The sequence below is a fragment of the Furipterus horrens genome, unplaced genomic scaffold (genome assembly GCF_987537825.1).
Source record: "Furipterus horrens unplaced genomic scaffold, mFurHor1.1.pri manual_scaffold_11, whole genome shotgun sequence".
Taxonomy (NCBI): domain Eukaryota; kingdom Metazoa; phylum Chordata; class Mammalia; order Chiroptera; family Furipteridae; genus Furipterus; species Furipterus horrens.
In genome coordinates, this window is record NW_028327181.1 from 92292928 (window position 1) to 92319934 (window position 27007).

A 27007-nucleotide genomic window follows, 5' to 3' on the forward strand; every position below is an offset into this window, starting at 1 on the left:
GGTCCTGGTCCGACCTTTGGTTTCCCCAGATGTTTCTCATTGCCGTGTATTTAAGGAGTTGCAGGTGCCTACCGTGCTGAGACACGCAGGGATGCGGGCTCTCTAAAATGCGGCCCCACTCTGTCCATGAAAAGCGCACCCTCCTAAGACCCGGACGGAAGCAGACCAGGAGAGCAGTTCTTAATTATGGCAACGCGTTAGAATCACCCGGGGAGTTTTCAAACCCTGGGACATTCCACCCCAAATAAATGAAAAAGGAACCTCTGGGGATGGGACCCAGGCAAGCGTGTTTAAAAACATCCCCAGGTGAATCAAGTGTGCAGCCAGGTAGAGAAGCACTGAGCTGAAAAGCATCAGGTGTGAAACAGAGAGAGGGAGCCTGCTCTCCAGCCTCCCTTCTTGTCTGGTTTTCCCGAGGAGCTGCACCCAGCGGCGGTGGCCACAGGAGCTCTTGGGCTGGTGACCCCAGGACCAGGGTGAGGATGTGGGGGCGCCGGAGGGGACGCAGCACTTGGAAACGTGAGTAACATTAATGTGAGTGAGTAAAATTTTCCCCTCAACGGTGAAGTAAAACCTTCCTTCTAAAAGTAAATTAAAAAAAAAAAAAAAAAACGCGAAGACCCACCACTGAATTCTTTCTTGAGGAAGTACTGGAAGCTCTGTCGACCCTTGGGGTCTCGGATCAATTCGCTGAAGTTGATGGCCCACCGTTCCACGCGCATTTTGGTTGGGATTTCCACCCTGCGGGGATGACAATTTATAAATGCACCAGACACCCAATGGGAGGAGGGGCAGTGCCGGGTGGTGGCCTGGTAGGGGTGAGGGGCTTTAGCTCCCCGCTAACCTCCATGAGTCCCATGGCCCAGAGCTCCACCCAACTCTCCCCCGCACTCATGTACAATGCAAGCAATCACTTGTTAGGAAAACGCATCCTCAGACAAGTCTCTGGGCCTCATATTAGGAGCTGGCCACCCATTTGTGGTGATTGCGGTATGACTCTATGACTATAGTAAAAAATATATATTGAATTATACACTCTAAGGGGGTGAACTGTATGACATGGGAATAACCCAAAAAGCTATTTTTTAACAACCAGTAGATCAGATACATACAATTTGGCATTTAGATCCCAGAACTGGGTGTCATCTGTGATCCAAGGATTGCTGGGGAGGCAGCCTGACATGAGGGCGTCGTTGGACGAGAACTGCTCACTGTATTTGACGATCCTGAAAAGCAAATGAAAAATGGTTTCCCAGACGTTCAGCACCCAAGAGGCTAAATCAGTGCTCAGGTTGACTGAGCAGCCTGTGCTCCTTTTCCCGCTGGTTTAGTTACCCACTATGACTATCTTCTTAGGAATATGCTCTAATAGCACTCAGATCAGTGGGTGTTGGACAAAAATCTTTCCCCATCCTACTTGTGAAATGAAATCTGGTCTCTTGACCCCATCCCTTTTTAATTTCTCTGTACCTGTTTCATCAAAAAATGCAGGCCCTTGACATTGGATCATGACCCTCAACACTTTATGTCTCTCAAATAATGTCCTTGGGGGACTGGGTCGAGGTAGCCTGAACATTCAATAAACCAAGCCTAAATTGCCCATCTGTCCTGATTGGATTTTAAATCAAAGATTAGTCATGGACATTAAATAGTACATTGAATCACGAGCATAACCCACACGGCCCTACTTAACTTGAACGGGTGATGGTGGGAACACAGGCTATCGGGGTCCCCATAGGGTCCAGTCTGTGAACTCTCCCCGCCTTCCCATCCACACAGCAGTGGATTCCAAGGCAGCAGAGAGGCTTGTATAGAGCCTGGCCCAGCCCTGATGTTGCCTGACACAAGGTGAGACCTGGAGACCTACGCTGAGTGAGCAACTAGCAACTTCACCCCCGAAAGACCTCTTCGGCCCTCAGAGTTCTTAGAATCTTAAGTTTGCCTTAAAGCTCAAGTTCTTTTCTTGCCTACCTGCTGCTCAAACCTCAGCAAGACCAACAAGTTAGGAACATACCCTCCAAGGGACACCGAAGACTTCACCGTGGATCTCATCAAGGCCTGCTGGTAATACATGATCTGGAAGACACGCAGTCATTAGAAGACGTCCATCTCCCCAGCCCCTGAGCGTCACTAACACTGATATTTCCATGTGGCCCCCAGAACTAGAAGCCCTCCGCCCATCAGAGCACACCACTCCGTTCCCTCAAGCCAGACACCTCAGTACCTCCAAGGTTCAGGCCCACAGTAGATGAATGACCCCAAACTTCAAATCGGGGGCCTCCTTAACCCATCATGTGTTGGTCTTGGAAAAGGCACCAACCAAAAATAAAGTTCTAAGGAGCATCACACCGATATATGGGGACTGATGGACAGCCAAGCAGATCTAACCTTAATGACCAACGATTACCAGGGCTCCGTCTTGGGCCCTGGATGCATGATCTGCCAAAATAGGTAACGTGCCACTGTGCGCAGACTCTGAACAGCCCTGTCACTGTAGGCACAGGGGCCAGGGTGGGGGTGCAGACACCACAACCTTTGCTCCCACGTCCCACAGATCTGTGCCTTCTGAGGGTATCACAGCCAGAGTCCCAGCACCAGTCCCATTCAAATCCTACATAAGATACTTCCCCGGTCTCTGCTGTTCATCTATTTGTAAACAATCATTTGAACTTTACACGTGGCTTTCATTTCATTACTGAGTGCAGAGTGTCAAGTCAAAGTACCTATAATTTGTTAGAGGATTTAAAATCAAACTTCCCTGGATCTGGGAGACTAATTACCTCTTTTTTCACAGCAGTGATTGTTTGTTTCTGTAAAACAAAAAAACCAGGACCATTAAACAGATGTCATTAAATCATTACAGTTCAAAGACCTATTTGCAAAACAAAAATGCATCCCCCATGAGAAAACGGCCCATCTTTTCTTACTTAAAAGATAGAATTCCCCCCTCACCACCTCCTCCACCCTCTTCCACACGACTGTGTGAGAATCAGATGAACTAGGAGATCTGGAAGAGGGAGGCCTATGATTCACCGCTATGACTTTACGCTGTTCTCGTGGAAGCCAAGGTGAATTAGAGGCTGAGTTTGGGACCGGTCCCCATCGACCATCGCACCTACAGACCCAGCTGAAATGCAATGAGAGAGAAAGATAGAAAGCCCTGTGTGGAGCTTGAGGGTTCCTTTCTTGTCTCCCAGGAGAGAGAGCTGAGTGAGTAGTAAGATGTATTTCTCAGGCATTCACAACAACTTGGCCAATACCACACGTGGAGCAAGACAAGTCACACCGCCAAAGATAAAGCACACAATTAAAAGACTCCCGACAAGCGCCCACCAAGTGCTGCGCCCCAGAGTTGAACTAGAACATGGAAGATCGGATCAGGCCCCACGCTCCCAGTGACGCTGCTCACACGAGGTCAGCAGGGGCCCTTCTCTGGGCTCCTTTGGCTATGGCAAAGAAAGGGTAGCTCCAAAAGGAACTCCAAGTCTGGGTTCTCAGAAGCTCCTGGAAACTGTTCAGACCTGTCTCCTACTGAAATCTCCTGCCATCTGCCATGCTACCTTGGAGTCACTTATCTGCTCCTGCAGCTCTTGGAGGTTGGGTACATTTGGTGATTCCAGTCTCAGTTTCCCTAGGTTTGCTTATGTCCAGGGGCTGCGTGGTGCTGACTCTTACACTTCAGGTTGATGATCTTAATTCCTGGCTGCTAATATTCATGCTGCTCAACACAACCAGGTCTTTACTTGGAATAGAGTCCAAAGGCCAAGAAAGGCACTGTTTCCCTTAGCCAGTCAGCAAAATAACTGCTGGCCCGTAAGCCCATTGGCAAGGGCTTACGGGCCAGCAGGGTCTGATCTAGAAAGCCCTGTCCGCGTCTCTCTGATCCACGCCGAGTTTTATTTTGCTACATTAAGTTGCTTTTCATGTCACTGCTTTTCACAGGAAATCCTTTTCCTGGGAGGGAACAGAGGAGAATTATCTCAGAAAGGTAAAGCTCAGGTACGTCTCTTGTTTTGGACTCACACACACCCCGACTTCCTCTTCATAGCATTTATCACAATTGTAATTGTATCTCCCTTTGTGTGACTCTTTGTTTAATACACAGATCATCCACTAGGCACCATGAAGAGCAGGACAATCCCATCTCCCTCCCCTCGCATAATATCTGGGGCAGGGTGGATGCTCAATAAATAATTGAATACCTGAGGATTGCCGTGTGCTCAGGAGCCAGAAAAAAAATTGTAGTTGTATTCTAAGCTTAGTGGAATATTTTTCCACTTAAAGAGTGGAAGACACTACCCAAACGATTCAAATATTTTGGCAACCACATCGATTATTTGTTCCCATTGTGTCTCAACACGAGGCACTGTTTCAGAAGACACATATTTCAGGTAGAAAAGGAGCCCGCGGCTACAGCAGATTTGCATGCGAACTGAAGATAATCGGATTCTTCTGTTAGAGTCTGCTGAAATGGATTAAAAATAGCATCGAAGATCTATGCCCTCTGCTCAGAAGCGGAAGCTGAACTGTTGCAAAACAATAACCACTCAGCAATTAGTGCAAAGTAATTTACGCCTCGTGGAGCCGTTACAAAGTGTCAGGGAGGGGGGTTTTGTTATGCTGACTCTCCGCTCTGAAACTGTAATAAATTAGTAGCAACTTTTTCAACATCTTCTGGTCAGTAACTGGCTGAGCCAAGATTCGACCCCAGATCCGCCCTTTGCAAAACTGTGAAGGGTCCAGGAAGACACAGAAAATAGCTGCCCTTGTCACCACTTTCCTCCTTGCCCCGCCGTTGAGGACGATGCAGGAGAGCATGACTCTGTCCAGCCGTTTCAAGGAAAACGAAAACGAAAAGAGAGCTGGAGCCCCCACCCCAAGATGCAACGCAAACACAGGAAACCCTCTCTCGTTAACACTAGCGAGGGTAAAACAACCTCCGGGCTTTAGGATAAATCAGATCTGGGGATCTAACGCACAGCCTGGTGACTAGAATTAGCCATACTGCATTATCGACCTGCAAGTTGTTAAGAGAGTAGATCTTAAATGTTATCAACCCGCACACCAAATCGTAATTAGGGGAGAGGATAGAGGTCTTAACTACCCTCATTGTGGTGATCATTTTGCAATGTACACATGTGTCTAATCATCACATTGTACACCTTAAACGTATGTTACATGCCAATATCGCAATAGAGCTGGGAGTTGGGAAGACAGGACTGACTGTAAAGATTGCAAATGCACTCGGCGTGTGCTCAGCTGCCAGCTTCAAAGTGCCTGGGTCCCAAGGTCAAACTTGCTGGTCTGTGGCCACAGGGTTCCTGAGTGGGCGTGCACAGACGACATGAGCCAGCTTCGCAGCCTGCCCTGACATTCTCCGGGCTCCATGGGGCACTGTCCCTGCAAGTCATCTCTATTCTGCTTAGCGTGATTCAACCTTGGCCTGAAATGTTTGTTTCTGGGGCCATTCTCGCAGTCTTCAGGGTTTAAAATGTTTCATATGTTCATGCGCTTCGTTGACTTTTATTACGCTTCTAGGGCCCTGCATGGGTGGTGTGGTTTGCTGTTGGGTTTGGGGGTTCCCAGAACTACCAGTTATCTTCTGGGAATCAGGCTGCAGAGAGCTCTCTAATAAGAGGATTCCGCTGAAGCTGAGGTTTTTCCCACCTCCACCTTGGAGTATCCATGTGGGTTTCAGCACGTACTTCTAGCTTTAAAAATAGCTGTGCCTCGGATCAGCTTCCTATAGGTTGACACACCGGGCCTTCTAGGGCTGTGGGGGGCGTACTGGGGCAGTAGGCACGAGGGTCTGGACTTCTCTGAAAGACCAAGGAAGAAGTTGATGGGGAGGTGGGGCGGAAGAAAGAATGTGGGTTTTGGGATCAGACCAAGGTCAAAATCCTGTCACTTATTGGCTGCATGACTTTGGATGAGTTTTTTAGCATTTCAAAGCCTCTATTTTCTCATTTGGAAAAGGGGACAGAAAAACAAGGTTTGAATGAGACAATAGACAGGTGACTGGCATAATGCAGAGACTCAACGGACAGTGGCCAGTGACATAGGGATGCCCATGCCACATTTGGGACGCACTTGTACTAAAAGCATTTGTTGTTTATCTGAAATGCAAATGTAACTGAACATCCTGTATTGTTATTTGCCAAATCTCATAAACCTATCAGAATTATTCCTTAGCCAAAGGCCACAAGAGACATTAATTTAAAATAAATTGAAGTTATTAAAACACACATACTTCTAAGCAATCCAAAGAAAACCACCTTATGATAAAATAAGAAATGAACATTTTTTTTCCACCCTGGAATTCATGCACAAATTCCCTGCTTCGTCAACAGTTGGCCCTCCTGGAGCGGTTGCTTCTTATCTCTCACGTGAGTGACACACTTTGTACAGTAAGACAGTCTAAGGGTTCTTCAGATGCTCTGCATTCTTGGAATTCTAACTTATTTTTCACTTGCAGATTTGCCCAAATAGGGGCACAGCTAGAACTTGTTTACACAGTTCTGTGGTCCACTTGTTGGCCTTGAAAGCCGGATGCAGGCTGCAGGCAATAATCACAGGGTGGGAGGGGTCGGGGCCATGACCCAGAGGCCCTCCGGCCCCTGCAGACAGGAGTGCGGAGCCCAGAACTGAGAGAAGTAAGGACCCTGGGGGCAGGCAGCCAGCAGGAATCTGCAGGGACAGGACGTGAGGGATGGGCAAGCCACTGAGCAAAACACAAAGTGGGAAGAACCTGGGGAATCGGGGTCCCAAGTATTGAGAGCAGAGAGAGAGAGTCAGAAACCAGGAAATTCAGGGCGCCTGGCAAGGTAGCTCAGTTGGTTGGAGTGTTGTCCCATATGCTGAGGTTGCAGGTTTGATCCCGGTCAGGGCACATACAAGAAACGATAAATGCATAAATCTCTCTCTCTCTCTTTCTCTCTCTCTCTCTCTGTCTCTGTCTCTGTCTCTCTCTCTCCCTCCCTCCCCCCCGCAACCTCTCCCTTCCTGTCTCTCTTTTTAAAAATCCATAATTAAAAATTAACAACAACAACAAAAAGAAACCAAGACATTCTGAACTGACAGGGTTAGTGGAAAGCAGGAGAGATGAGCTGGGAGGCTGGCAGCAAGCAGGGCAAGGAGACAAGAGTTCAAGGTTGTGATCCTCTGAAGTACCCGTCCTGCCGCACACTTCCTGATCAGGCAGAGGCAGGGGAGACCACATAGTTTGCAGGGTATGGTGCAAAATAAAAATGCGGGGCCTCTTGTTTAAAAAAATAAATAAAGTATTAAGAATTTTAAGACGGCGAGAATTGAACATTAAACCCAGTTCGGGGCCCCACTGAGTGTGGAGCTGTGGACCAGAGAACAAGTCACCTGCCCTGAGACTGGCCCGGAATGCAGGACCCAAGGGTGTGGTTGCAGAGGGAGGGATGAGGGTGGTAGTGGGGAAGGGTAAGAGCCATAGAACTGGGGAGACCTCAATTCGAATCCCGGCTGAGCCAGCTTGGGTAGCCGCTCCACTTCACTGTTTCTGTTTTGTCATGCAAAACATGGGACAGATATGTCCTCTCTTACCCAGCTTCTGTGAGAATTGAGTGAAATTCAGCAACGCTCCTAGCAGCCACGTGATGGGCAGCAGAACACAGCAGACAGGATATAGGCGGGGCTTGGGTGCCCATGAGCTGAGGTTCGAACCCCAGCCTCCCCATTTCTGAGTTGCTTACTCTCTCTGTCTCCGCAACTGTGAAGTAGGCGTGCTAATAAAACTGGTGACCTTGTAGGTAGCTGTGAGTCTTCACTGAGCTGCGACAGTATGAGGCACTCAGCCCCACGCCCCTGGCATGCAGGAGCTGCGAGCAGGTGGCAGCCCTAAGAGCTGTCCCTTCTCAGCCAGCACCAGTCCCACAGCAGCCACAGGAAGAAAGCTGTTTGCCCCCAGTTGGTGGGAGTGCTTGGGGGGGCTCTCGCTCTCTGGGGGCTCCAGGCTGAGGGTTCTGCAGAACACTGTATTAATACTAGGGAGTCAGATTTCTGTCTTTCACCCAGACACTAGGGTGCGCTGTGAACTGCTGTTCCTGGCAGCTGCTCATCGGACAAGGCGGGGGAGGTTGAAATTTGTGTGTCCCTTCCCCCATCCACCTCCACCTGGGGCAGAAGTATGAGGAGATGTAAGGACAGAGGAGAAGACAGCCCCCCAAAACAGCGTCTAGGGTCTACAGGGCTCCATAAATTGTCTCTCTCGCAGCACGGTGACAGTGTTAGCAACAGCAGCTAATGTTTCTGGAGTGTCTCTGCATGTTGGATGCTATTCTAGACACTTCACATAAATGTCTTGCTTAATCCTCTGCAGACGGAGCTATGGTTATTCCCATTTTACAGATGGGGAAACTGAGGCTTCAAATGGTGCAAGAATGAGTCTAAGATCCCACCGCCAGGGAGTGGCAGAGCTGGGTGGGGGTCATTCACACCACACTGTCCTTGTCACTAAATGATCAGGGTAACCCTGCTGGGTTGGGGGAGCAAGGTCCAGCCTGGGGCACACCCCTGCCCAGCTGCCACGCAGTCTCTCACTGCAGGGTCAAATTCTCTCTGAAATAAGGAAAAGCGGGGGACTGTGCCTGCTTGGCACCCCAGGAAGCCTCAGGGTATCAGGACTGAGGGAGGGCATGCTCTCTGGCTGTGACCCTGGCCAGTTCCTCCCAAGGCTGGGCAGCCACACCAACCAGCAGCCAGCAGCCTGAAGAGGCGGGTCACCCAGGACCCTCAGACACCTGTCAACCCAGCAGCCTCCGCTCTTACACTTGATGGTGTTTATCTCTTTGGGGTTATTTGCCTCCATTTGAGGAAAACAAACGTTTTCAAGAGTTTACTAGTTCTCAGAAATGGCCTCTCTCTTCAAACAAGCACCATGAGTTCTTTTCCGAAAGGAAACAAAAATCCGAAACTTCTGCTCTCCCAGAGCCTCGTGGAAATACTCCACAGTCCCACCCCCCCACCCCCCAAATCTCGGAGCAGATAGACCAGGAAAAACATGGGACAATGAGTCAGACTGGGGAAATGAGGCAAACAGGGAAAACCCAGCGGCAGCCTCTATTTCCCTAACAGCTGGATGGAACGCTCCCTGGGGCTGGCTGAGGGGACAGGCGGAGGGTCCCGCCTGCATGAGAATTACGGTTAATTCTTCTTATTACTCCACAGCAGTGAGCGCGCAGACAGGAGAAAGGGAGCTGGTGGGAGAGAGAGAGAGAGAGACAGAGAAGATGATGGTGAGCAAAGGTGGAGGCAGGCCCGTGTCCAACGTCAGCACAGTGGACACAGCCCTCTGTCCCGCACTCCAGCTCCGGGCTGACGGAACTGCCAGCCTCGGGCAAGAAATGGGTTTTGAAAGCCAGAACGCACCCTCTCCTCGGAGCCAGCGGTGCTATGCGCTCCACCTCTGCCCTCCCCTCCCCCACATCGCAGAGGTTTCCAGAGCTGCCATTTACCCATTAAAAAAAAAAAAAATCTTCCAGCCAGGTTCAGTATTTGCCTTGATGACTGTTTCCATGGCAACCAAGTGACAAGTCCTCAGCTATTATGAGGGAAACATGAAAAGGCCCCTGAAGGCTGACACTGCCATACATGTATCAAAGGAAGGGACATTGAAGTTGTGGACAAGGGACTTAGCAATGACTCCCCCGCCCTCCGTGACATCCGCTGGGGATGCAAAGTCTCTCTCCAGACGGACTTCATCCCTAAACCTGGGCATCTGTCTCACGCACTGGTGGGGGAATCCCCAAAGCCATTTTGAGGTCTTGGTCCTGGAGAGTAAAAGTATACCTGTCACCAAGCTGCCTCATGGCCACCTTTTTCCTGCTTCTTTCTCTTTCCCCACTGACTTCCTTCTCTCTCCTTTCCCAGCACATCCCTCCTGGCTCCTACTCAGGCCTTAAGGCATCTCCAAAGCTTGAAGATGACACAGTAGGCCAAAGAAGTCACTGACTCCTTGCTGCCCCTAGCTGACATTAGACATAAATCAAGGAAACCATCTAAGACTAGTTGAAACAGGGTTTAAACTGGTTTACTGGGATCAGTGGCTCTCCACCAGGGCAATTTTGTGCCCCCCTCCCCCTCGGTACATGGGACAATGTCTGGAGACAGTTTGATTGTCAGGACTGGAAGGTGAGCAGGGAAAGACACAATGTCACTGGCTTCTGGAGGGTAGAGACCAGGATGCTCCTAAACATCCTGGAACGTGCAGGAAAGCTCAAAACGATAGTTGCCAGGGGTGAGAAACCCTCACCTGAATAAACTCTGTTTCAACAGCTTATGAACTGCATTGTTTTGAATAAGAAACCATCCTGGGAAATTGACCATCCATCATAAAGAGGGGCTGTACTGGGGGAAAGGGTCCTTTTAAAACAAAAGCCTAGGAGAGTCTTTGCAAAGATCCCACCCTATTGAGATGCAAAACAAAGTGTGACTTTCCAGGTTCTGTCATGCAGAGGAAGATTTAAACCCAAAGTTGATGCAAGTGTTTTAAGCCTGGGGCCTTAGGCTTCCGGGATCCAGGAAACTGGCGGGAATTGTATGGAAAATGTCTGGCAAAATGTCTGTCTGTGTCTCTTTGGGCAGAAGGCTTTCGTAACTTTTATCAGATTTTCAAAGGGGGAAAGTGACTCAGAAAAGTCTGGAAACTACCCCTCTAGATTCCGTTAGCTTTGACCTTCACCCTAAATCTCTTGTCTTTCTTTATGTAGGACCCTCGCTGTGGCCTCCCTGTCCCCAACACTGATATCACACAGCTCATATGGTCCTCTCTCAAGCAATCTCACAGGGGAGGTATTATTGCCCCAGCAGACGCAGCTAGACAAGAGGCAGGTGGACACCTTCCCAGCCTACAACGTGGCCAAGGCCCTGCCCCAGGGGCACAGCAGAGACCTACCTGGTTTACCTGAACTTCATTCTGATTGGTCACTCGGTCCAGGCCATAGTCCAGCACGTTGTTCATTCCTGGCTGAACGGAATAAAAATAACATAAGAACCACTATTGGGAGAATCTCCAGTGTTTAATTAACCGTGGGTCTTGGCCAAACGGCCAATTGTGAGACTGAGCTGAGGAAGGCTTGTGGCCCAGCCCACAGGTGCCACGAGGGTGTCTAAGACCCTGTGGGTGAGCTGGTGAGCTTCACAGGGCTGCTCCCCAGGACCTAACACAGTGGGGTGGATGGGTGCATGCATGCACTGATGGATGAGTGGGTGGGTGGGTAGGTGGGTGGGTGCACGGATGAATGAAGGGATGCATGGGTAGGTAGGTAGGTGATGGATGGATGGATGGATGGATGGATGAATTGACATGTAAGTAACACTCAAATTCAATAAGAGCTCACTGGGATTAGCCCAGGGGACTCCCGACTCCTCCCACTGGGGTGCCCCTTCCCCATCTGGAAAGTCCAGATGTCAGCCAGGTACCACTGGGGTCCAGTCCTAGTCCTGACACTCCCCAGCTATGAGGAAGGTCTTGGAAGTCACTTCTCCTCTCTGCACACGCTATCCCTTCTGAGAAATGGAGAGGATCCTCCTGCCTGTCGGGTTCCTCTGAGGTCTTCACAATAGGGTGTGAGGTTCTCAACAGGGAGTGGCTCCTGCTGAGCAAGAGACTGTGTTCCTTCTAAGAGTGTGCATGTCAACAGAGGCCTGGTCCAAAGCTGGGTCTCAGTCCCCATCAGCTCCCTTCACCATCAGGCCACCAACTCTCCAGCCAACTTTGCTCTCTCCCAGTTCTTTGGGGCCAGCAGTTTGGATGTTGCCTGTCCCTCCAGGCTGGTTAGGTAGCAGGAACCCATCAGGTGCTCACGCGCGAGGAACCGGGGTGACTGACTGGAGCAGAGGCAGGAAGCAGCGGGGCTCCCTCCCCGTCAGCTTCAGCCCCGTCAACAGGATCAGCCACAGTGTCACTCAGAAGTATGGTAATCAAATAAAATACAGGCTGGCCAGGTCAACTGGAATTCCAGACCAACAACAAATATCTGGATTATATAATTTTGCATAAAAAATATATATTCCATATGTTTTTAGTATAAACATAACGTCAAAATATTGGGACGTACATCAGTGGCTGTTCATCTGAAATTCAAATTTAACTGTGCATCCTGTATTTTATTTGATAAATCTGGCAACTTTGCTCAGCGAAGTACCGTGGGGGCAGATATTGGGCACACAGCCTAGGCAAGCAAGGGAAAAAAAAGAAAAAGAAAGTGGGGGTGGGGGCAAGGAGAGGGGAGGCGTCCTCACTCCAGTTGTTACATGTGGACCTCGGTCAGCAAGCGCATCAGGCACTTCCTGGACCGGCAGAAAACAAATAAGAAATAAAATCCCAAATAGTTTTAGAAACAAAATAAAGCAGGGGACAGAGCTAAAGATGAGGCTGAAACTTCGAGACAGGTTTGGATGGAAGGGCCAGAGAAGTCCGCTCCGACCAGACCCTGGCTTGGCTGTCACTTCCACAAAGAGGTGCCCCCAGATCCCCAACCTGACGCAGGACCCCTGCCTCTCCCAGCTGGCTGGGCTGGCTTTCCGTACGGTACACATTCACCTGTGCAAGGTACTGAACCTCTCCGAGCCTGGCTCTCCCCGTGAGGATAACGGGGATGCTGCTGCTCCCTACTTCACAGCACCATCCTCAGGTAAATAGGACCATACGTGTCAGGAGCTTCACACAGGCCCGTGGCAGGCACTCAGTGACTTCTAGCTGATACCTTATGCCCAGCACCTAACTGCTCAGCCAGCACAGCCAGGGCCCCCTGGAGTTTCAGGGGTTAATGGACAAACAAGTGAATGGAGGACTGAATAGATTTGGTAACTGCAGGCTGTGCTCCACCCCCAGCTGCAGCGGTTTGTCAGTCCACACGCTGGCTGCTCCGCACGCCGCAGAGCCAAATGCTTTGTCTGCCTGGCTGGCTCCTTTCCCAGGGAACTGAGAGTTTGTTTGGGTCTCTCGGAGACAGTCTGACAGTCTGCTCCCGGGCTTCCTGGGTCTGCTCAATTTCTAGGCTGAGACAGACTTCAAACCGGACGCTCTTCAAACAGAATGAGCTCCTAAACCCCGCGCTTGCAGAGGAGAGCAGGACCCAGGCGCCCTCTGGCCTCATCTTTGACGACTAGTCCGGATTTGACTTCGGGGAGCAGCAACGAGAGAGATTGGATGTGAAGAGTTTTGTGTCCAAGGAAATTTTTACAACCGCTGCGCGCACATCAAAGCCCCGTTCTGAACGTGGCTCCCCAATGCTATCAAAGAGGAACCAGACGCCTTTGAACCCTGGCAGCATGTTGATTAGAGCAACGGCGACTCGCGCCATGCTCTAATGACCGAGGAGGTTACAGAAAGATCTTAACTGCACAACGCCGTCGTGAGACATGGTTGTGGGAGGCAGCAGAGTACAGGGACTAAGAGGGGAAGGCTATGCAGGCTGCGGGTTCAGATCCCCTGGGACTCCCTCGCTGAGCAACTTGGGCCCGATGGCGGTGTCTCTGAGCCTCGTCTTCCCTAGCAGCGAAATGGGACTAATCACCCTGCGTCCCACACAGGACCGCAAAGATGGAATGAGGAGGGACTGTAGAGCGCCCGGCACCCTGGAAGTTCCCGACTCAGGACTGTGGTGATGATGAGGAGGAGGAAGAAGAGGATAGTGACACTGTCATCGATGGTGATGGAGGTGGAGAAAGCAGGGCAGTGGGGGGTGGGGGTGGGGGAGGTAATGATGAAAGTAGTCAGCACAGAGCCACGTTGTCACATTTAGGTACTTCTGAATCATACTGGGAAGACCCACTCAGCCACTTGCCTGGTGTGGGGGCTGAGCGCTTACCCCCGGAGAACTGGGGGAAACATGACAACCTGCTTCTCATGTCATTCCCCAGAGGCCTCCTGGGTTCAGGGACAGAGGGGAGGAGCGGGGCCCGGGGCAGATCCCAGTCTGTGTCACTTTGCGAGGGATGCAGTCACATAGGAAATTCCCACACCACGACGTCTCACATGTGATACGGAAGCCATTCTCCACCCTGCAAGGAGCAGGATCCCCTTGGTCATGGGTGCCACTGGGCACCAGGGCGTCTTGCCAAATGGGTGGCTTATCTGCCGTTTGCCAAGGCTCCCCCTTTAGGAACAGATAGCTGAATGCAGGGTGCACAAGGCTTGGTTCCTTTCTCCCACAGTGAGCTCACTCCCGAGCTCCCATGCAGAGGTTGGTGCTTGGCTCTGTTTCTCCAGGACCCTGGGCTCAGTCACCCACCCTTTCACCCAGCCCGCAGGCACCTGTGGTGGGCACTGGGCATCCGGCTTGCCCAGGGGAGGCGTGCTGAAACAGAGCAAAGCCAAACAAGCTTCTTGAAGATCAACCCCAGGACCTTAATCTCGGCAACAAGTCATCCCAACCAATGTCCTCAAGATGGAACAGCTACAGGGTATTTGAGTATAGAAAGAAAACAAGCAAAATAGCCAAAATCTGATCGGCCTGACACTCAAAAATCCAGAGGCTTTGGCACCATGATGGACCCAGTGTGCTTCCTGGTTCTGAGAATCTGGTTCCCTGGGAAGCAAGACAACTAAAGGAGGAAGAGGAAGAACTCTTGTCTTGAACTCTTCCCTTTTCAGAAGGCCTTTCACAACTTCCGCCCCCTCCCCCCATGATCCATCGGCAGCGCATGGGTCTGATGTACGAGTACACAAAGGCCCCTGCTTCTTTGTGCTGGGGGATGAGGCTACCATTTCCCAGTGCTGAGCTGTGACAAGTGATGTCACGTAGGCACAGCTGTGGCCCTGGGCCGTTTCATGTCTCACCGCCAGAGGTGCTGTGTGCTCTGAGCAACAAGGCTCAGCACACACTTCTTCCCTTGCCTGCTCCTGTCCCAGGCGCTGGGGAATGGACCCAGAAGAGGAGACGTGGGGGAGCCAGAGACAGGAGGCATGCACGGCTGTGCCTAGGCAGAGTGTCAGGTCTCTGCAGCATTTTATTTTTATGCTTCAGAGCCTACGCTCTAGTTTTTCTTCTTACATATCTTTTCCAAGGTAGCCTGGTCAAAGAAACAAAAATAGGGAGGGCGGGGAACACCTAGCCTTCTTAAAAGACAAGCTCATTCAGGTCTCTGGCTTAGGGAATGTCACGTAGTCCTCATGCCACCAGAGGGGCCACGAGCAGAGGCCGGACGCTGACTCAACACTGAGCAGCTTCTCCTGTGACTCAGTTCTAGCCCCAGAGGGAGAGGAGCCAGCAACAGGGGTGGCGAGGAGAGGGTGGGGGCGGGAAACTGGGAGAGACACTCACAGGGCATCGGTGGACCAGCCAGTACGCCTTCTCCTGGCAATCCAGCGCATATCTGTCTGCTTTATTCCTTTCCTTCCCGGTCCTGAAAAGCCAAAAGCCACATGTTTTGTCGTTGGTTATTTTTTCTTCAGGCTATTAATAGTTAATTTTTTCAATTACAGTTTGCATTCAATATTATTTTGTATTAGTGTCAGGGGTACAGTATAGTGGTTACACAATCACACACGTTACAAAGTGTCCCGCCTCGCATTTCCGGCACCCACCCGGCCTCATCTGTCACTGTGACAATATCAGTGACCCTACGCCCTGTGCTGGGCTTTACCTCCCTGTGACTGTTCTGTAACTGCCGATCCCTACTTCTCCGTCCCTGCCTGCGCCTTTGCACCCAGCCCGCCAACCCCTGCCCCTCTGGCAACCGTCAGTCTGTTCTCTGTGTCCAGGAGTCCGTTTCTGTTTTGTTTATTCGTTTATATTGTTCTTTAGATTCCACATAGAAGTGACATCACAGGGTGTTTGTCTGTCTCTGACTTTTTTCACTTAGCACAATACCCTCTATGTCCATCCATGTTGTCACAAATGCTAAGATTTTGTTTAAAGCCAGAAAGCTTTTGCGTCTTGGGCTTGGTGATGATCCACCCATTCCTGATGGCCCACACCACGCTCCCAATCGGCCCACTTACTCCGTGTTTTCAATAATGATCGTGAAAATAGCAAACACTCATATGACCCTGGTGTGCTAGGTACCCCGCAAAATGCTATCACATGTCGGGACTCATTTACCACTCCCAGTGACCTCTTCTCACTCCTCAGCTCAGGGAACTGAAGCAAAGAGAGGTTGAGTGTCCTGCCCGGGGTCCCACTGTCAGCAAGTGGCAGAAGCGGGACTTGAACCAGGATTCTGGTGCTGAGGGGCAATCATGCCCATGACTAGCCCTAGAAGCAAATCAACTCCTGGAGCAAACGTGGGTGGCACTCTGGGCTGACATCTGTCCACCTGCCTTCTGCACTTTCCCTACCTTGGTAAGTGACATAAACAACATCTGGATGTGCAGGCAGCAGGCAATGCCAGTGCACGTGATGGGGAGAATGCCGGCCTCAGGGCATGTTCGTTCCCCCGCACCTGTCAGTTCCACTCCGTCGCTTCAAAGAGTTTGTGCCAAGTCAGGGTTTTTCTGAGCCCAACGTACTATTACAAAAGGCTATTTATTTTCCCTCTTATCTGTTGGTCTCCCCCTTTCCCACCATGGATAGGAAATGATACTGTGCTTCGCTCCCACAGGGGCCAGGCAAGGTTCATCAACGTGCCCCGGCCCCATTCAGCACCATCTCCGCGGCAACCCGAGCTCACACGCGGTAATGCTTGTTTCCCTAGGCAACGTGGAATGACGCACACGGCCCTGCAAGACAGAGTCGGCGGATTTATTTGCCAGCTAATGTCTTGTGAATAACCTAACAATATCCAGAGAGCCAGATGGGTGCGGAGGGCCATTCCGGTGGGCTGTTGTGGCAACCTCCTCGGGAAATTAAATACAAACACAGTCGCTGCAGCTTCTCCTTGCCAACCTAACTCGATTTCCTACCAGGTTAACTGTCCTTAGGAGCCTGAGGCGCTGTGAAGTTTCCATAATGCTGGACAGAGAGTGAATAGAGTCAATCACTAATTTACTCCAATGGTCCTTCCTGGCTTTGAGCTTCTGCTCTTCCCAGATGGATGTGATTGGAGGAGAGATGTAATAAATGGAATCCAAGGGGGTCTGTGAACTAGGGATTATTTCAGTTTGTCATCTTATGACTTTTTTAGCAAAAGTATCACTTGATCAATTATTCATTCATTTGTTCACTCATGTATTTATCAATCTCCCAGTATGTTCTAAGCCCTGGGAGGACACTGCTGGACCAGACAGACTGCTGTAGGCTGAGTCTGTGTCCCACCTCAGCTCTCCTGGGTCTCCAGCTTGCCGACCACCCATCGTGGGACTTAATCCTCCAGAACTGTGGGAGCTAATTCCTAATAATAAATCTACTCATGTTTATATGCTATGGCTCTCTTTTCTTAGAGAACGCTGACTAATTCACCACTACTCTGGTGCCAAGGCTGCTTCGTGGGAATGGGGTCTCCACCATCCAGCCCCGTCATGAGCCAGCAAGTCTGGACCTCCCAGGATCTGGACCTGTCGGGAGCGGGAGGCCGGGCCAGCTGGTTTCAATGCCCAGATATTGCGGATTCTCCCACGTCTCAGGCACACAGTCATATTGTACACCCCCACCCACCCTCCTTTGAAGCTGGGCATAACCATATGACCGGCTTGGGCTAATGAATTGTGAGCAGAAGTGACATACGCCACTTGGGACACACACAGCCTCCCTCCCCCACTGCTCTGGAAACAGCCCAGACGGTGCTGCTCCTTGAACACAGGTCCTGGCGTGGGCACCAAGCATGTCAGGGCCCCAGCTGGCCCCAGTGGACATGGAACACAAGTAAGAAGTGAGCGCTGTGGTTCTGCGCCCCTGAGATGTGGCGGCTGTTTGTTACGGCAGCCTGGCCCGACTGACCACACGCTCTCCCCGGCATTTGCATCTGGCTCTCCCGGACAAGGCAGACCCCTCCAGGGGTGTCAGCGCCATTTCTGATGCGGACAGCAGGCACATGAGAGCGGCAGTGGGTGACGCAAACGTGCGGACCTGGTTCCATACCTCCCTGCTGAAAACCTTTCCACGGCTCCCCATGGCCCTCCGCACAAAACGCTCTCACAGCCCGCTTCTCCAGCATCCCTCCCACCAGTTCCAAGCTTTACACTCTCCACTCCCGCTCCTACAAGAAACAGCTTGAAGTGGGCACTTCCTCTGCCTGCAGACTCTGGCTCTGTCTGCTTAGGACACGGTTTCTCCCACCCACCGCTCCATTCACTATCACCATCCTTCACCTGGATACCTCCTATGCAGCCTCCAAGTTCAATGTCGTTTCTACAGCTCCTCCTGCAAACGCCCGCCCGTGGCTCTCAGCTCGCTGCAGCATTACGGTCGTCTGCTTGACTTACCACTGTGTCTTTATATTCCCTATGCCCAGCCCCGTGTGGGATCCATAAATGCCCAATAAAGATTTATTTTAGTAAAAAGACATAAGGAAGGGAGCGGAAAAGGACAGCCAGAGGACGAATGTGAGCTTTCACTCACCTGTACTGCTCTTTGGCCTGCATAATGACAAAGTCCCACTTGTAGTTAATTTTTTTGTTCAAGAAATTGTAATTTTCCTAGGGAAGAAAAACCAAGTGAGAACATTGAGTCTGTGACATGTGCCACGTGCAGTGGCCAGAAAACCCTAAGTCAACAAGGGCATGGCCCTGGCTCTGAGTAGTAGGCCCAGTCCAAGGGCCTTCGCCCCAGCACCAAACTTTTAAAAAGCCCTTTGTCAATACATGTACCCCACATCTGATGAGGACGAGAACAGTGTGGGGAGGAACATAGAAGCTCAATATTCACCAACAGAGCATCACAGACCCACAAAGATAAGAGCTAACATGGGTATGAGGCTGGATCTCTTAAATGCATATTTGTAAAGAATAAACCCAACAGAATTGTTGCCATCTGCCAGAAATCTAGCCTTTTTTGAGGCTTAAGGTGTGTCCTTTGAGAAATCTGACTAATCTAGCCTAAAACAAAAGTCTATACTATTGTTTTCCCATCACGAACTCAAATTCAAATCTGTTCACTAAATAACATGCATTATCACATATGTATTAATTAAGTCATATCATTTTGGGGCAGCAATGGCTTAAATTACAGGAGGAGAAACTGAAGCTCAACATGGGGAAGAATTTACTTCATGTAGCTGCTTCTGAATATATGGGTGGATAATGGACAGATGATGGATGGATAGATGGATGGATGGATGATGCATAGATGGATGATGGATGGATAAACGTATGATGGATGGCTGGCTGCATGGATGTATGATGGATGGATGGATGGATGGATGATGGATGGATGATGGATGGATGATGGATGGATTATGGATGGATGGATGGATGGATGATGGATGGATGGATGATGGATGGATGGATGGATGATGGACAGATGATGGATGAATGATGGATGGATGGATAGCTAGATAAATGGATGAATGAGGATGCATATGAATGTAGCAGTGGGGGAACAGGGTAAAAAGAGCTCAAGATTGTATTCCACTCAATTATAATAACCTTTACTTGAAAGCATCTCTGTACCTTTTCATGTTCTTCTAAAACCCCTTTCTTCTTGATATTTCGCTTGGTTAGATAGATGGCTGGTGAAGAAAACAACAACATTTTTCATCATCATGTTTCCAAATTGCATCTGCAGTCTCTCTGTGCATGAGGCTGCTGTGCTCAGCGTGGTGGAAAGAACAACAGCAGACCCACTCCCTTCCCTCAGGAACACTCAGTTCACAATACAGATGTGAACCAACATAAAGGTCATGATGACAGCAAGACAAATGTCACCAAAATGCAGCAAGTAAATAAGCAGCATGTTAAGCACTACCAAAGGCATAGGAGGAGGGCAGTTACCATAGTCTGTGTCTTCAGCTGGCCACTGCTGGGTTGGCCAGAAATATGGTGTCTACAAGAGAAACCAAGAAAGCTCGCTTAGACATTGGGCTGTGACCCAATAAGCCCCCAGTCATGTGGCTTAAGAGAAAAAACATCCTTAGCCCCCTCTTCTATTTCTAAAGTCTTGATCTGTGAGGATGTAAAGCCAACCAACTCTCTTTTCAGATAAGATTAACCCATATTAATACCCAGAGTCCAGGCCAAGACTCACCTGAAATCGGTAGAGGCTGCCATCGGGCTTGAGAATGAGATTCTTGGGGTCTTGCAGGGGGTAGATGTAACCATACTTGACAATAAAGTTGCCCAAATTCTGTGCCTCTGGGGAGAAGCAGTTGAAGCATGGAAGTTAAGAGGAGGGGCCAAAGGCAGAGCTCATTACCTGGCCCACGCACAGCACCCCAAACTCCAGAAGAGATGTCCCCACCCTAACATCACTTCAGTGAGGAGTGAGGACAGTAGTTCCTGAACTTGGCTGTGGACAAGTATCAGCTGGAGAGCATACTAATAGGGGGATTCCCCAGCCAGGCCCCTGGGAATGATGACTCACTGGGTCTGGAGGGGAGCCAGTGAACCCGAATATTAACAGATGTCACAGGCAGTCTACTGCAGGTGTTTAGGGGTGACAGTTGGGGAAATCCTAGAGAAAATTTTGGGGGCTCTTTGGGTCTGGTGAAGTCCCCAGGAGAAGCGAGAGAATGTCTCTGTTTGACCAGCAGACACTTCCTCACTCCAGGGGAACGGGGGCCATGTCTATTTCCAGCTTCTCTCCCAGGCTCAGCTCTGCCTGCATCCCAGATGCTCTGGCTCCCCCACCCCCACCCCACTTCACTTTGACCCCCACCTACTCCCTCCAGTTTTCTTGTGAACAAAATCTTGTTACTGAATTTGCATCGATTAAAGGAAAAGGATCCTGGCTCCTTCTTGGAAGCACCCATGAAAGCAGGTGTCTTTCCATCATGGCAAGAGGCCTCGGGTCCTCCAGGCCCACGCTTCCCAGGGACCCAACACACAGGCCATCCCATAGCTCAGGGTCCAAGCCGCGGGAAGAGATTCTCCCCAACCCTCCCTCTTCATGTCTCACTCCCTCCATCACAGGTCCCCATTTCTTATGTCTGGTACCAACAGCCTTTTCTAGCGGGAAGTCTGGTACCCAGATTCTCTCTGCCTCATTCCATCTTTCAAATTGCTGCCAAACATCCTAGCTTAAGTAGGACTCTCATAGGCACTGTCATGCTCAAAGCTCCCCCATGGCTCCCTGCTGCCTAGCTCCCAGATAAAACATGGACTCTGCAAAAGTGCACTCCCCTCCCTCCCTGCCCTCCATTCCCAATTTCCCTTCGGTACCAGTCCACTCCTTGTTCACCCCATTTCTCTGCCATTGCTCTTGCTTGTTTTCCCTTCTGGGAAGCCAGACCCTCCAAGCTCCCTTCCACAATTCACAAGCATCACTTCTTTCGAGACCAGGTGCACACCCCTCGGAGTCTTTCTTGACTGGATCCTCCCCAATTACCCCTGTTATTTACATGTTCTAGCTGTTTAACACATGAAGGCCTTGTCTGTTCAATTAAAATGTCCATTTCTCAGAGCCCCCGGCTAAGCCTCCATCCAGCGTCTACCCTCCGGAGATCCTCGCGTGCTGCCCACACGGCAGTCCTTGGTAACCGAGTGCCAGAGGAGCGCTCACCCAGATTGGAGACCCAAAGTCGCTGGATGATCCATTGTAGAACATCACTTCCTGCAAAACACAAGGATGCGGCCATCGTCAGAGCCACCTGACATGCCCGCTGACCTCCATGCTGTTGCCCGACCGAACTCCTCCCTGCTCAGCTGTGTTCTTGTTCCTCTTCGGCTCAGAACTTCCAGGGACCCTCCTCCACCCCTACCCCCACTACGTTCAGTCTGGACCCTGCAGCCTGTAATCCAGGGCCAGCTTAACCTCCCCTACACATCCTCAACCTTTCCCTCTCTTGTGTTACTTATTTTCTTACCTTAGAATAATTTCTGCGTAGACTCAAGTAGAGTCAACAGACTAAGTCTTAATGCTGGGAAAAAGAAAAAAATAGACTCAAGGCAAGCTGGCTGTGGAACTCTAGATGGAGCCTGGACACTTACGATAAATCAGAGACAGGGGTGGGAAGGAAACTGGGGGTAGTCTGAGAGGGGGGGGGCTGGTTCGCCTATGCCCTCAAGTTCCCCAGGGAAAACTCTGAGTCAGAGAATTCAAACCTGGCCTTCCAGGTCATCAGGAAGGTACTTTTGTCAAAGCAAGAGGATGGGACATATTTTAGTTACTCTGATGGATGATTCACAACCTTGGGCAGCAGGATGTGACCCTTGCCCTGAGTCCTGCAAGTCTTAGGGGCTGACCTGGGGACAATGCAGAGTGAAGACCGGTGGAAGTAAAAGCAGGAGAGGCAGAGAGAGATGAGGGCAGGAGAGAACGTATACCCCTCCCACGTACCCACCAAGGAGTCAGATTTATCTAAGGGCCGAGGCGAGCCACGTCCCACCAGCAGGCCCAGAACGGCTGCAGGTCCACAGGGAAGCTGCATCTCCTACTCAGCCTGGACCCTCCATACACAGAACATGTTTCTCATAGGAGGAGGGCAGCAGCGCCTCGGAAGAAAGACAAGGTGTCCTGGCACCAAGCACCCCCACGGAGACGCCATCCTGCAAATGCCAAAGACCTCCTTTTCCAGAAACTCAGCCTGCTTTCCAAAGGCCACGTCGGCCCCCTGCCTAATGGCAACCAGCCCACAAAAGACGCCAGGAAGGAGGATCAGGGTCTGAGGCCTCACCCTCTGCCTCCTTGGGGCCTCACTGCTGCAAATGACAATTCCCTCTCAGAGATGGCGAAGGGGCAGGTCCTTCTGTGCCCTCCAGGAAGGGCCCTTTTGATCCCCTCACGCTCTCTCTGGGCTTAATTACCTGCCGATAGCGTGGCTAGGAGGGGCCACCTGTAACCTTCCCTTCCTGCCCACACCCTAGGCACAATGTCCAGCCATTACTCTGTCAGTGCCCACGTGCCCACCATTCACGCCTTCCCTGGGCGCTCCTCTGTTACTCGTGGCTTTATCCACCCCTGGCTGGCTGTTCAAAGCAAACCTCATCTAAAATCCCAGGACTGGCTGTTTTAGACTCTCCACCCCGGTTGTCACTGAATGGTACACAGGAGTGTGCAGACGGAGAGAGAGAGACCCGGGCGGACGACAGACTGATGAGCGCTGTCCCCCGAGGAGCCCAGGGTTCTCTCATCCACTTGACTGCCTCCTGAAATAGATCAAAGGAGATTACAGGGCCACTGGCACCTGCACCACGTGGTCGGCGCAGGATCCTACCTCAGCCACCTTCATCCCCAGGAGTCTTGGGCCGCCTGCCATCCGGGGAGATGGATGCCAACTACCCAGTCTGCTTTTATGAGTGTTGATCTGCAGCTGCCAGACAGGGCTTTTTCTGTGTCCTGTTCCAACAGCAGCTGGCATTCACCAGCAGGAGGAGCAGGGGAACACATGGCAGGGTGGGCAAGGAAGGAAAGCAGTTTACGCACACTGACAGGGCATAGGAGCATGGATGCTGGAGCCTCGTCACTGGGCTCAAGTTCAAGCTCAGCCATGTGCAAGAGTAGTGGCGTGGAGACAAGCTGGTGAACCTCTGCGCATCTCCATGGCCCCATCTGCAAAAGGGGGTGGGAGCCTCACTTTTAGTGTGGGTATTAACTGACCCAGTGTGGGAAACTGTGACCGTGGCCACCCTTGGAGTATCAGCTGTGTGCGGACACATGCCCAGGACTATCTCATTGAATTCCTGCAGCCATTCTGTCAGGCAGGGATTGCCACTCCTGCTTCTAAACTGAGAAAATTGAGGTCAGGGCCACATGGCTAGAAAAGGGCACCTGAAGGTTTCAATCCCAGGGAGCCTGACTCAACAGCCAGTGCTAGACCAGGACTGGTTCACACATGCGGTAAATTTTTATTAAATTTCTGCTTTGACCCACAGCAGAGGAGCAAGAGGAGATTTTACCCCTTGAAGGCTTCCAAATCTAGTGGAGAATTCAGGCAAGAATTAATGACAGCCAGGGGCAGAGACGGGGCAGGGGCGGGGATGACTTCCGGAAGAATTGCCATAGATACATCTTAAATGCTGGGGGAGAGCAGAGGCATCCCGAAAAGTCTGCCCACGGGCCCTGCTCTGTGCGTGCCCAGGCTCTCTGGCTCCCAGCCTTTCCCAGCTCTGGCCCCTCCGTTGCCTTTTCTTGTGTGAGCTACCCTGCGGCATCCCTATCCAGTCCTCTTTGGCTCCCAGTCACCGGAGCTGGTCTTCTGTCTCCGGCACTCCGGGAACACAGAGAGACACGTGGCTGGTGGGGAAACCCTTCTTCCAAGCAATCAGAGAGGGAATCACGAGCCTGTGAGCCAGCCTGCCTCTGCCAAGACGAGGGCACCTTGAGTGAAAACTGCCTGGTCAGGCCGTGGGCGGGGCAGAGTGAGGGCCGGCAGGTGCTCAGCACGGGGCGAGGCCCCCGCTGGCGTGTGAGAAGCTGTCTGCTTCTGCAGCCAACGTGCCTCGTGGGAAACATACCCTTTACTGCAAAGCCAGAGTCAGAAAATGTATGCCACGGGTTTGCCAAAATGAGCTCTCACTTTGGGGTCCAGCCCTTTCTGCCAGTCTCCTCTAAGGGTGCTCTGCGCCCCTTCATCCCACACCCAGAGGAAGGACACAGGGTGCCATCCCCCACCTTCATCCCACACCCAGAGGAAGGACACAGGGTGCCATCCCCCACCTTCATCCCACACCCAGAGGAAGGACACAGGGTGCCATCCCCCCCTCCCCTTCATCCCACACCCAGAGGAAGGACACAGGGTGCCAGCCCCACGAGGCCGTTAAGAAGGGTCTGACTATAAATTCAAAGGTGGGGGAGGGTGGAACAAAAGCCTTTTTCTTCTATCAAATCGGTTTTTTCAAAAAAAATAATTTATTTACTTTTAGAGAGGGAAAGGACGGGATAAAGAGAGGGCGAGAAACATCGAGGTGTGAGAGAAACAGGGATCAGTTGCCTCTCATGCACCCCCACTTGGGGACCCGGCCCACAACCCAGGCACGTGCCGTGGCTGGGAAGGGAACCGGTGACCCCTCGGTTCTCAGGCCGGGACTCAGTCCACCGAGCCCCACCAGCCAGGCTGCCAGATCGTTTTTACTTCCTACTACCTGCTCTCATTAAAACAAAAACAAGCAAACAAAAAATAACAGTAAAAGTTTTTTCCGTGACCTTCTGGGAGCAGTGGCTTCACATAGTGACCCATTGAGACCTTTTCTCCTTCCCTCTGACCCCTTTTCGGAAGGAGCCTGGGGTCCAGCCACCAGCAAACTGATTCTATACAGGGCTGGGGAGTAAATATTTTCAGTTATGTGGGCCATGACGCTGTCTCTGCGCAGCTACGTTACTGTCAAAGACAATACATAAATGGGCACGTGCATGTGTTCCAATAAAACTTTATTTACAAATACAGGCTGTGGGCCAAACTGGGGCCACGAGCTCTAGCTTGCCGGCCCCTGTGTGTGGTCTCCAGGACAAGACTAAACCACAAGACACATTACCTGTCATGGCGTGAGGGACGCTGGTGACCAGGATCTTCTGGCTCTGCACTCTGACCCCCGTCTCTGGGTCCTGCATGTCCTTCACTAAGGCTTCAATCTGCAAGGCAGAAGCAAAACAACTGGCTGAGCAGAGCCATTTCAAAGGCCACGCAAGGCTTTGCTCACAGCACCGAGGGATCAAAAGACACAAAGGTGAGCGTACAGCTTGCCGCCACACCTGTGTGCGCCGCAGGCACGAAGGCCCTGCCTGAGCGTGAGCGCTCAGAGAGAATCATTCTAGCCTGGAGGTTCCACAGTGGCTTTTGAGAGAACATGGGACTTCACAAAAGCAAAAAGGAGATTCTTCTGCATAGAAAGTGACAGCAAAGACAGGAGAGGATGACAGGGTGTGAGAGAGACAGGACACAGTGGGAGACAAAGCTGGAAGAACAGGTGGAGGCCAGATCACAGTGGCCTCGGATGCCACCCCCACATGTGGCCTTGGTTCCAGCAGTGGTTTCTGAAGAGCAGCCTAAGCCGGCCTGCGTTTGGGAAACGGGGCCTCGGGCAGAGAAAAGAACGCTGAAGGATGAAGATGGTTTCCACGGCAGAGGAAAGCAGGAGATTTATTCAGATCCATTGCTATAGTCTGGGCGAGAAATGAAGGGGCTTCACTCTTCCCACGTCTACCCCTCGGTCTGTTCTCAGAGCAGCCAGAGTGAGGCTTCTAATTATTTTAGAACATGTCACCTCTCCGCTCAGAACTCTGCCAGGGCCATTCCACTCAGAGTCAATGGCAAAGTTCCCCGCCCCTGCAAGTCGGGGCAGCTGTGTACAGCTGGGCATAACCTCGGGGTGCGTCGCACCTGAAAACCAGCCTGTCCGCTCCCCAAACTAAAAGCGCCCACTGGTCTACCTGCTTCCCCTCGATTTAACTAACTTGGTTTCATCCTCGTTACTCTCCTGCTGTTTAATAAAATAATACTATCTAATGCTGGACCGCCCTTTATAGTCTACAAAGTCCTTTTACAGTGTGCACGTGCCTGGGTTCCAAGGAAAAGGAGCCCTGCATTGGACAAGTTAGACCTGCCACCTCCCCCTCAGCCAGCCAGCTCCTGAGGCTGGAAGGCTCCCACCTCCCCACGGAGGGAAGGAGTGTGGAAGTGTCCTAAGGCGACACTGAGCGCTGAGATTCCTCCTTCAATCGTTGGCTGAACCAGAGTTTGCAGGTGAACCACGGTTTCGAGAAATAACGATGATCAGGTGCACGGTCAAGGCCGCTCTGGGCACAGAGCCAACGGCTCAGCCAGCAAGCAAGACAGACCACTGACCGGGCAGTGCCCGGGGTCCCCTGTGCAAGACTGACTGCAGGCTGGCTTCATCTGCACGGGTACTTCCTTGGCTCACAGTCTCATTTTGGGACGGAAACTACTCATTTCAGCTCCATTAGGAGCTGCAGCTTTTGGTCTTTGCAACGTCAAGGCCCGGCAGTGGCTCAGGACACTGGGTCAGCGGAGCGGCCTGCAGCGGTGAGGGGAGCAAATAGGCACC

General features: G+C 51.3%; 1 protein-coding gene across 2 annotated transcripts in view; it reads right to left on the minus strand.

Annotated features, from left to right (window-relative positions):
• The window catches only part of RGS9 (regulator of G protein signaling 9), a 48180-nt gene that overhangs the window by 14536 nt on the left and 6637 nt on the right, over window positions 1-27007 (minus strand). Inside the window, exons 2-13 of one of the 2 annotated variants that reach the window (XM_090291487.1) lie at window positions 25478-25574; window positions 21567-21617; window positions 20094-20200; window positions 19841-19892; window positions 19520-19578; window positions 18471-18547; window positions 15297-15378; window positions 10922-10993; window positions 2781-2810; window positions 2015-2076; window positions 1113-1226; window positions 626-741 (exon numbers count right to left, since the gene is read on the minus strand). In XM_090291487.1, the coding sequence (XP_090147613.1) occupies window positions 626-741; window positions 1113-1226; window positions 2015-2076; window positions 2781-2810; window positions 10922-10993; window positions 15297-15378; window positions 18471-18547; window positions 19520-19578; window positions 19841-19892; window positions 20094-20200; window positions 21567-21617; window positions 25478-25574 (919 nt within the window). The remainder of the gene's footprint in view (window positions 1-625; window positions 742-1112; window positions 1227-2014; window positions 2077-2780; window positions 2811-10921; window positions 10994-15296; window positions 15379-18470; window positions 18548-19519; window positions 19579-19840; window positions 19893-20093; window positions 20201-21566; window positions 21618-25477; window positions 25575-27007) is intronic. The other variant, XM_090291488.1, reaches the window with a different exon arrangement.